Source organism: Tauraco erythrolophus, unplaced genomic scaffold (assembly GCF_009769465.1).
Source record: "Tauraco erythrolophus isolate bTauEry1 unplaced genomic scaffold, bTauEry1.pri scaffold_48_arrow_ctg1, whole genome shotgun sequence".
Taxonomy (NCBI): Eukaryota; Metazoa; Chordata; class Aves; order Musophagiformes; family Musophagidae; genus Tauraco; species Tauraco erythrolophus.
Window position 1 is genome coordinate 208,859 of NW_028238617.1, and position 10,635 is coordinate 219,493.

General features: G+C 61.9%; 1 protein-coding gene across 1 annotated transcript; it reads right to left on the reverse strand.

Moving 5' to 3' along the window:
- Window positions 1–6,839: 6,839 nt before the first annotated feature.
- Window positions 6,840–10,367, reverse strand: KRT18 (keratin 18). The gene is made up of 7 exons (XM_086630794.1): window positions 9,924–10,367; window positions 9,301–9,383; window positions 8,705–8,861; window positions 8,459–8,623; window positions 7,738–7,863; window positions 7,423–7,646; window positions 6,840–6,954 (listed from the first exon to the last, which is right to left on the reverse strand). Exons 1-7 carry the CDS (start codon window positions 10,365–10,367, stop codon window positions 6,840–6,842), a joined length of 1,314 nt encoding a protein of 437 aa, XP_086486920.1.
- Window positions 10,368–10,635: the final 268 nt, after the last annotated feature.

The following is a 10,635-nucleotide window of genomic DNA, read 5'->3' on the forward strand; positions in this document are numbered from 1 at the left end:
GGTGGGTGCCCGGGGGTGTCTCCTCCCGGCTGCACCCCCGGCCCCGGGGCGGACCCTCCGTCCTACCCCGCAGCCACGCGCGTTCGTGACGTGTTCGCACCGTCACCGTGACTCTCCGAAACAGCCGGTTCCTTTTCTCTCTCTTTACGTGTAAATTCCTTCCCACGCTCAGTTCTCTCCTCCGCCCCTTTCTTTTGGGTCTGGGGTATGTTCAGGGCGGGTGGTCCGTGAGTCGGTGGTCAGCATCTCTCCCGGCTGGAATTCCCTTTTCCCAAGTCGCTGCTGCGCGTGTTCCCAGCTCAGAAAAACATGGGAACAAAGTTTATCCGCTCTCTGGGATGTTCCCTCCAAGGGCAGACAGCTCGGGATAAAGACTCTCCCTCCTAATCACTGCCAGCAGCTGCAGGGATGCTCAGGATGCTCGCCCTGTTCTTTTCCTTAGGGATGTGCGACCGCTCCTAAACCCTTCCTGAAATTCTTACACAACAGTTTTAACCCCTTCACTGCTGGGTAACATAACCGGCCCCGCGTCACGCTGTGGGAGCCAGGGGGAGGACACACGGTGCGGGGAAGACCCGCGCTGTTGCTCTGTCCGAGTTCCTGAGCTAGGCCGTCTGCTTCATGGCTCCAGCCGGCTCCTGGATCCGTGCCCATCCTGTGTGCGGATACGTGACCTGTTCAAAGAGGATTCCCATCATCCCGCCTCGCTCAAGCTGTTGAATAGAGCTTTTCCCCCAGGTCTTTTCCCTGCACTTCACTTTCTTCAATTTTCCACCCTTCAGTTCTCCAGCACAAGCAGCCCCAGTCTGCAGCGCCCAGGGATTGGTATCTATTGTGCCAGTGCCCCGTTCGGCAGCTGGCACCACCGCCCGGAGCTGAGCCCACCGTGCCGATCCCTCTGCCTCATGTGGTTTGGGTGTCCCGTCTGAGGGCTCCCGCTTCCCTGTGAGCCGATCCGTCTGTAAACCCCCATCAGACCCCACCTCAGCATCCTCTGTGAGTCGGGGGGCAGCTGGTGCATGTTGGAGGGTGACGGCGGCGTATCGAGGGGCGGCTCCGCAGATGTACTCAGTCGAGCCCCCCGTAAGCCCCAGTCGCAACATGCTGTGTACGTTGTCACCTCCCGAATCGCGGGGCAGCGAGCCGTTCCAGCTGGGGTTGGGATGCACCCACCCTGCCCAGGCTCCCGTCCCTCCCCTGCCCCACGGGACACTCTGCCTGCAGCTGGCCCTCGGCTCCATTCCGCCTGCGGCGGGGCTGCACGCCTCCCAGTACGACCCCAAGCTCTTCCACTGCCTGCGGCGGGGCTGCACGCCTCCCAGTACGACCCCGAGCTCTTCCACTGCCTGCGGCGGGGCTGCACGCCTCCCAGTACGACCCCGAGCTCTTCCACTGCCTGCGGCGGGGCTGCACGCCTCCCAGTACGACCCCGAGCTCTTCCACTGCCTGCGGCGGGGCTGCACGCCTCCCAGTACGACCCCGAGCTCTTCCACTGCCTGCGGCGGGGCTGCACGCCTCCCAGTACGACCCCGAGCTCTTCCACTGCCTGCGGCGGGGCTGCACGCCTCCCAGTACGACCCCGAGCTCTTCCACTGCCTGCGGCGGGGCTGCACGCCTCCCAGTACGACCCCGAGCTCTTCCACTGCCTGCGGCGGGGCTGCACGCCTCCCAGTACGACCCCGAGCTCTTCCACTGCCTGCGGCGGGGCTGCACGCCTCCCAGTACGACCCCGAGCTCTTCCACTGCCTGCGGCGGGGCTGCACGCCTCCCAGTACGACCCTGAGCTCTTCCACTGCCTGCTGGCACAGGTGCTGTGTGAGGAGATCTTCACCCACCTGGCACATGCACTGGGAAGGATGCACCCCACGGACAGCGAGGGGCTGCTGCCCTTTTGACAGCCCCCCCAGTAAAGCCTTTTCTACAACCTAAGGGTCAAGTGGCACCCAGGGGTGCTGGGTAGTGCCCAGGGATGCAGGATGCTGCCCGGGGATGCTGAATGGTACTCAAAGATGCAGGATGCTGCCCAGGGATGCAGGATGCTGCCCAGGGATGCTGAGTGGTACCCAGGGATGTAGAAAGCTGCCTTGGGATGCAAGATGCTGCCCAGGGATGCTGAGTGGTACCCAGGGATGTAGGAAGCTGCCCTGGGATGCAAGATGCTGCTCAGGGGTGGCCCTGGGACACAGGATGCTGCCCAGGGGTGCCAGGTGGTGCCCAGGGGTGTAGGACACTGCCCAGAGATGTTGGCTGGTGCCCAGGGATGCAGGATGCTGCCCTGGGATGTCGGGTGGTACCCAGGGGTGCAGGATGCTGTCCTGGGGTGCCGGGTTGTGCCCAGGGATGTAGGACGATGCCTAGGGATGCCAGATGGTGCCCAGGGATGCAGGATGCTGTCCCAGGATTCCGGGTGGTACCCAGGGGTGCAGGATGCTGCCCAGGGATACTGGGTGGTGCCCAGGGGTGCAGGATGCTGCCCAAGGCCAGGCTGCTGGGGAGTTGCCGGCCGCTGTGTGCTTTGAGCTGGGAAGCACTTGGCGTCGGTTTTGCCTGGGCCGGGGTGTTTTCCTGGGCTTGCGGAGCCTCGTGTCCCACCCTGCCCGAGGGGGCAATAAGAACCAGCGCCCCCCCCTCTGCTCCATCCCTGTGCCCGGGCCCTCCACTCCATGCTGGGGCCCTGGGGGGGCCTGGGGCTCCCGAAGAGGAGGGCTGGCAGCCCTGAGGACCCCTACCAGCGCCCCAAGAAGCCACCCCGCCATCGGTGACACTGGGACGGCACCTCCGGGGCCGGACAAAGCACATCCAGGCTGGCAGCTGGGGCTCAGGCTGGCATGAGAATCGCAGAGTCACACTATCAGTCATTGTAATAATTAGGATTTCTATTGTCATTGTTATTGGTGTTATTGTTATTTATTGTTATTATCATAATTATTATAATATAGAAGCTGTCAGGCCACTCTGTCATCTCATCTGCAGAGTCTTTCCAAGTATGTGGGTGGACTTCCTTCTCTGGGAAAGAAATCCTTTCCCTTTCCTGGAAAGAAATCCTCGACTCGAAATGGAGGAGACCTTGCAAACTAAAAGGCTTTGGACCATAAAAACGAGGCTTTGGGATCTAAAAATGAGGCTTTGGACACCAGAAATGGAGCTTTGGAACCTAAAAAGAGACTTTCTGCCCTGAAAATGAGGACTCAGACCCTAAAAGTGAAACTGTGAGCCCTAACAAAAGGCTATGGGTAATAAAAGAGAGGTTTGTACCCCAAAAATGAGAGTTCAGACCCTAAAAAGGTGGCTTTCAACCCTAGAAGAAAGGCTTTGGGGTCTACATGTGAGGTTTTGGGACCTAAAAATGAGCCTTGGGCCCCAAAAGGGGGTTTGGAACATAAAAACGAAGATCTGGACACTCAAGATGCAGCTTGGACCCTAAAAACGACTGGCTGGATCCTAAAAATGTCACTCTGGACCCTGAAAATGTGTTTTTGGACTCTAAAGAGGAGACTTTACAAACTAAAACTGGGGCTTTGGAGCATAAATTGAGGCTTTGGAGTCAAAAATGAGACTTTGGGATCTAAAAATCAGGCTTTGGACACCAGAAATGGAGTTTTTGGAGCCTAAAAAGAGGCTTTCTGCCCTAAAAGAGAGGGTTTAGACCCTAAAAGTGAAACTGTGGGTCCTAGAAGAAGGCTATGGGTAATAAAAGGAAAGTTTGCACACAAAAATCATGGAATGGATTATTCTGGAAGGAACCTTCAAGACCATCCAGTTCCAACCCCCTGCCATGGGCAGGGACACCCTCCACTACACCAGGTTGCCCAAAGCCTCATCCAACCTGGCCTGGCACACTGCCAGGGATGGGGCAGCCACAGCTTCTCTGGGCAACCTGTGCCAGTGCCTCAGCACCCTCAGAGGGAAGAATTTCTTCCTCAGATCCCATTGAAATCTCCCCTCTTCCAGTTTAAAGCCATCACCCCATGTCCCATCACTCCATGCTCGTGTCCAAAGCCCCTCTCCAGCTTTCCTGTAGCCCCTTTGGGTACTGGGAGGTGCTGGAAGGTCTCCCCGGAGCTTTCTCCTCTCCAGGCTGAACAGCCCCAGCTCTCCCAGCCTGTCTCCATACAGAGGTGCTCCAGCCCTTGGATCATCTCCGTGGCCTCCTCTGGCCCCGCTCCAGCAGCTCCATGTCCTTCTGCTGTTGGGGCCCCCAGAGCTGAAGGCAGCACTGCAGGGGGGGCTCAGGAGAGCAGAGCAGAGGGGCAGAATCCCCCCCTTGCCCTGCTGCCCACGCTGCTCTGGGTGCAGCCCAGGACATGGGCGGCTCTCTGGGCTGCCAGCGCACAGTGCCAGCTCATAGAATGGCATGCCGAAGCTCATGAGCTCATGAGCTTCTCCTCACCCACCACTCCCAAGTCCTTCTCCTCAGAGCTGCTCTCCAGCCATTCTCCGCCCAGCCTGTGCTTGTGCTTGGGATGGCCCTGACCCACGTGCAGGACCTTGCACTTGGCCTTGTTGAACTTCATTAGGTTCTCACAGGCCCATCTCTCCAGCCTGTCAAGGTCCCTCTGGATGGCATCCCTTCCCTCCAGCGTGTCCACAACACCTAACCTGATCCCTGGTTGCTCCGACAATATCTCTGTATTCCTCCCAGGCTACCTGTTCTTGCTTTCACTCTCTGTAGGCTTCCTTTTTGTGTTTGAGTTGGCCCAGGAGCTCCTTGTTCATCCATTCAACCCTTCTGATGTTCCTGCCTGACCTCCTCTTTGTTGGGATGCACCGCTCCTGAGCTTGGAGGAGGTGATCCTTGAATATTAACCAGCTTTTCCTGGGCCCCTCTTCCCTCCAGGGCTTTTTCCCATGGGACTCTACCAAGCAGATCCCTGAAGAGACCAAAGTTTGCTCTCCTGGAACCCAGGGCAGTGAGCTTGCTGAGCACCCTCCTTGCCTCCCTAAGAATCTTGAACTTATGGTTCAAGATTTCATGGTCACTGCAGCCAAGGCTGCCCTTGAGCGTCACGTTCCCCACCAGCCCCTCCTTGGCGGTGAGAACAAGGTCCAGCAAAGCACCTCTCCTTGTTGGTTCCTCTATCACTTGGAGAAGGAAGTTATTGTCAATGCATTCCAGGAACCTCCTGGATTGCCTGTGCCCTGCTGTGTTGTCCCTCCAACAGATATCAGGGTGGCTGAAGTCCCCCATGAGGACCAGGGCACGTTCCTGTCTGTAGAGGGCTTCATGCACTTGGTCTTCCTGGTCAGGTGGCCTGTAGCAGACCCCCACTATAATGTCCCCTGTCCCTGCTTCCCCTTTAATCCTGACCCATAAGCTCTTGGTCAGCTCCTCATCCAGCCGCAGATGCAGCTCCGTGCACTCCAGCTGGTCACTGACACAGAGGCCAACACCTTCTCCTCATCTCCCTGCCTGTCCTTCCTAAAGAGCCTGTACCCTTCCATTCCGACTCTCCAGCCATAGGATTCATCCCACCACATCTCCATGATGCCAGTAAGATCAGAACCCTGCAGGCACGCACACACCTCTAACTCCTCGTGTTTATTCCCCATGCTGCGTGCGTTGGCATAGAGGCGTTCAGGCTGAGCGCCCAAGGAAGCTGACGTCCTGGCTGGAACAGCTGGAACTCCTTCCTGCTGCTTTGGAGGTGCTCTCAGCTTGTCTTCATCAAGCCTGATATGGTCCCCCTCCCCCTTCGAATCCAGTTTAAAGCCCCATCGATGAGCCCCGCTGGGATGTGCACAGACCCTCGTTCCCCTTTGGGAAAGGCGGATCCCAGCTGGTGCCAGCAAGCAAAAATGAGGCTTTAGGCCCTAAAAGAGGGTCTGGAACATGAAATGAGCGTTTGGACACTCACGATGCAGCTGGGGCCCTAAAAACGACTGGCTGGATCCTAAAAACGCCACTTTGGAGCCTGAAAATGAGGCTTCGGAAAGGAAAAACGCGGCTTTGGGCTCCGCGCGGAGTGAACGGGGCCGTGCGGGGCCGGAGAGCGCCCGGAGCGGGGGAGCCCCCCCCCAGCCCGACACAAACAGAGAACTGGAACACCCCAAAGCACCCGCCGACACGACTGTCGCCCGACCAGTGGAGAGCGCCCGGAGGGCTTTTCCCGCCCCATTTCCCGCCCCCTTCGGAGTTCGTGGGGCGCAGAGCAGACCCCCCCCCCCTGCAGCGGGGACTGGAGCGCGGGGCGCAGCGGGGCTGGGGCCGTTCTGGGGTCCCTCGGGGTGTTTTAGGGGGCAGGAGATGCCCCCGGGGTGGGGGAGCCATGCATGGGTGCAGCTCTGGGGAGGTCGGGGACCACCGGGCCCAGTTCCTGCCGGTGCGGCTGCTGCGGAGGCGGCGGCAGCCCTGGCCGGGGGCTGTCCGGCTGTCCTCTGTCTGTCTGTCCTCCACCCGTCTGTCCATCCGTCCGTCCATCTGCCATAGGCCTCCCCCCAGCCCTCGCACCCAGCCCCCATCCACCCGTGCACCCCCTGCCCACCCCCAGCCACCAGCTCCTCATCCATCCAGTCCACACATCTGTCCGTCCGCCCGTCTGTCCATCTGTGTGTCTGTCTGTCCACTCATTCATCCAGCTGTCCATCCCTCCCTCCCTCCCTCCTTCCTTCCATCCCCCCCCCTCCATTTACCCCCCTTCCGCCCCAGGCTCTCCAGCCTCTTGCCAACCCCCCCGTGCCTCAGTTTCCCCCCATGGCCCCAACCCCACTTCCCTCCCCCAGCAGAAGGACACACCAGGACGCAACATCTCCCTGCGGAGGGGAACTGCCATTTTATTCGGGGGTGGGGTGCTGGGGGGGCCCCCCGGGGTGCTGGGGGCCAGGGCACCCCCTCTGCCGGCTCAGTACGTCCGCACCTTCACCTCCTTCGTCTCGGTCACCACCTTGCCGTCCACCAGCCTCTGCGTGCTCCTCTGCGTGGTGGAGGTGGTCTCCTTCTCCAGGGCGTCCTGCAGGCTGCAGGGCGGGGAGGGGGCAGCTGAGGGTGCTGGGGGGCACCCAGGGTGTCCCCTCCCCACATGCGGCTCCCATCGGATGTGTGACCCCCTACTTCCCCAGTGTCACCCCAAGGAACTGCGAGGTGATGGGGCTGGAGCATCCTGAAGGGTGAGACCTGGGACATCCCAGCACCTGGGGCTCGCCCTGGCTGGATGGCACCGCTGTCCCCTCGCTGTCCCCAGGGCATCGTAGGGGACCTGGACATCCCATCACCTGGGGCTCATCCCCACTGGATGCCACTGCTGTCCCCTTGCTGTCCCCAGGGCACCGTGGGCGATGGGACCTGGGACGTCCTGGCACCCAGGGCTCACCCTGGCTGGATGCCACTGCTATCCCTTCCCACCCTAAGCCCACCCTTCATGATGGACCCGGGACATCCCAGCCCCGCTGGATGACACCCCGCCGCCCCCACCCCGTCCCCTCTACCTGAACTCCTCTCCTCCCTCCAGCAGCTGCCGGTAGGTCGCGATCTCAGCCTCCAGCTTGCCCTTGAGGTTGAGCAGCGTCTGGTACTCCTCGGCCTGGCGCTGCAGCTCGTTGCGCACCTGCAGCAGCTCCGCCTCGGCCCGCAGGATCAGGCCGTTGAGCTGCTCCATCTGCATGGCGTAGCGGTTCTGCACCTCCAGCAGGTTGGCCTCCAAGCCGGCTTTCTGCAGAGCATCACGCCAAGGCTCAGCCCACTGCCCAGGTGGCCCCGTGGGGCTGGGGGTGTGTGTGTGTGGGTGTCTCGTGGGGGGGCACCTGGTTGCGGAGGGACTCCAGGTCAATCTCCAGGGTCTGGACGGAGCGACGGAGGTCCACCACGGTGCTGCGGGCGGTGTCGATGTCCTTGCTGCTCTGCGTGATCTCGATGGTGCTCTCGGTGATCTGGGGGACACACACACATGTGGTTTGGGGGTCAGCGTCTTGGCCCTGTCCACCACGGCCACCCCATGAAGAGGGCATGGGGAGTGAAGCCCCCCCCAGGAAGAGCCAACCCAAAGGACTGGGGTCCCACATGGGATAGGAGTTGTCCAGGAAAGTCCTCGATGTTGGAGCAGGACCCTCTTGGAGAGGATCCCCACTCCAGGCTTGGTGTCTCACATGGGATAGGGGTCTCCTAGGAGTGTTCCCAGACGTTAGACTAGGACCTCCTTGGAGAAGGTCCCCACTGTGGGATCAGGGTCCCCTATGGGTTGGGGTCGTCCCAAGAGTGTCCCTGATATTCGGCCAGGACCTCATGGGGTCAAGTCCTCCTCATGGGGTGCCTTTGGGGAACACCTCTAGGTCAGACTGGGGGACCCCCAGGGGAACACCCCCCTTGGCCGGGACTCCCTTTGTATCAGGGCCCCTGGATGACCACCCCATTGAGCTGGGGGCTGCCCCCCTCCTTGGCTTGGTGTCCCCCAGGGCCCCCCATGGGGGTGCCTGGGGACCACTGGGCCCCCTCGTGATGCAGGTTTAGGGGAGGGGATGGACCTACCTGCTGCCCCCATTGCTTCTCCAGGTCCTCCAGGTTCTTCTGGGCCAGGGCGTCGTACTGCGCCCGGATCTCCGCCATGATCTTGCCCAGATCCTGCGACTTGGGCGCGTCCACCTCCACCGTCAACGCTGAGTCAGAGACCTGGGCCTGGAGGTTCTTCATCTCCTGAGGGGCAGCGAGGGGCCAGCGTCAGTGCAGGGTCCCCACCTGCCCTGGATCTGCCCCCCACCCCGGCTTCATCCCTACCTCCTCGTGGTTCTTCTTCATGAAGATGAGCTCCTCCTTGAGGGACTCGATCTCCCCCTCCAGCTGCATCCGGGCCATGTTGGTGTCATCGATGACCTTGCGCAGCCCCATGATGTCGTTCTCCACCGAGAGGCGGATGGCCAGCTCCGCCTCGTACCTGGGGACACGGCGCTGAACGGCTCTGGCCCTGGTCGTGTCCCCGTCCTCGTCCCCATCCCGTCCCCATCCCCGTCTCATCCCCATCCCTGTCTCATCCCCATCCCCATCCTCATCCCCATCCCTGTCCTCATCATCTCCATCTCCAACCCCATCCCATCCCTGACTTCGTCCCCATCCTTGTCCTCATCTATGTTCTTATTGTGTCCCGTCCCCAACCCCATCCCCATCCCCATCCCCGTCCCCATTCCCATTCCCATCCCCATTCCCATTCCCATCGCCATCCTGTCCCCGTCCCGGTCTCCATCCCCATTCCCATCCCTATCCCCGTCCCCATCCCTGTCCCTGTCCCCGTCCCCATCCCCATTCCTGTTCCCATCTCCATCGCCATTCCCATTCCCATTCCCATCCCCATCCCCGTCCCCGTCCCCGTCTCGCACTTGACCCTGAAGTCGTCGGCCGCCAGCCGGGCGTTGTCGATCTGCAGCACCGTGCGGGCATTGTCCACCGTGGCCTCAAAGATCTGGGGGGGGACATGGGCACACGGACATGACCCCCTCACTGGGGCGCAGGGACCCCCCTGCTGCCACCACCTTCCTGTGCCACCGCCCGCGCCACCTCCCACGTCACCCTGGCAGGTGCCACCTTGGCAGCTGCTCCCGCTCCCGCGGGGGGGGGTGGGGGGAGAACCTCGCCCCGGAAAAGCGGCGATAAACCCGGGTGGGGGCGGGGTTCACGTGGGGGCACCCGGGATGGGCTCGGCTGGGTCCTGGGTGACCTTGAGCCTCTCCAAGAACACGGCGCTGGGGCGGCTGTGGGGCTCGTTTGCCTAACGAAGGCGGAGTTGGGCCCCCTCCCACACCACCTCGCCCAGCGCCCTTGGTCATGTCCCTTCGCCACCCCTTCCCCCAGCGAAGCTCCCCAGGGACATACGCCCCGTGTAAGTGACATCCCCACCGCCGGGTGCAAAGCTCACCCAGCCCCACCAGCCGCCGGGTTAATGCTTAACCCCACGGTGCCACCAGCCTCGGGGACAGCAGCCACTGCCCCGCAGGGACCCCACCTTGTCCCGCAGCTCCTCGATGACCTCCCAGTAGTTGCTCCAGTCCCGGACACTGGGACCTTTCTTGGCCACGAAGTCTCGGATCTGGACCTCCAGCCGCCGGTTCTCCTGCTCCAAGCTCCGGACCTTCTCCAAGTAGGTGGCCAAGCGGTCGTTGAGGTCCTGCATCGTCTCCTTCTCGTTGGCCACCACACCAGAACCCGTGAACGACATGCTGCCCCCCAACCCAGCCCCATAGCCGGCCCCGTAGCCGGCCCCATAACCAGCCCCGGAGCTGGTCAAGCTGGTGGTGCGGGTGACGGAGATGCGGGAGCCCGAGCCCCCGGCCCCGGCGTAGACGCTGGCCGCGCTGCTCAGGGGGCGGAAGCGGCGGCTGGAGCCGATGCTGGGGACAGCACCGGAGCGGTGGGAGCTGGAGTAGACGCTGCTGTGGGAGTAGCTCATGGTGATGGTGACAGCGCGGGAGCGACGGGAGCGGCGATGGAGCTGGACGGACGGGTGGATGGACGGATGGACGGACGGGATTTATAGCCGGGCGAGGCGGGGAGGGCAGCCCCACGGCACCTCCCCACCGCCCCGCTCCGGGCCTCTGCGCACCCGGGAAGGTGGGGCTGGACCCAGCCCAAGGCTTTTGTTCCTGAGGCGCCATCAGCCCCATAACCTGTGGGGTGCAGGGCGGAGGCACAGGGGTCTGTCCCATACATCTGTGGGG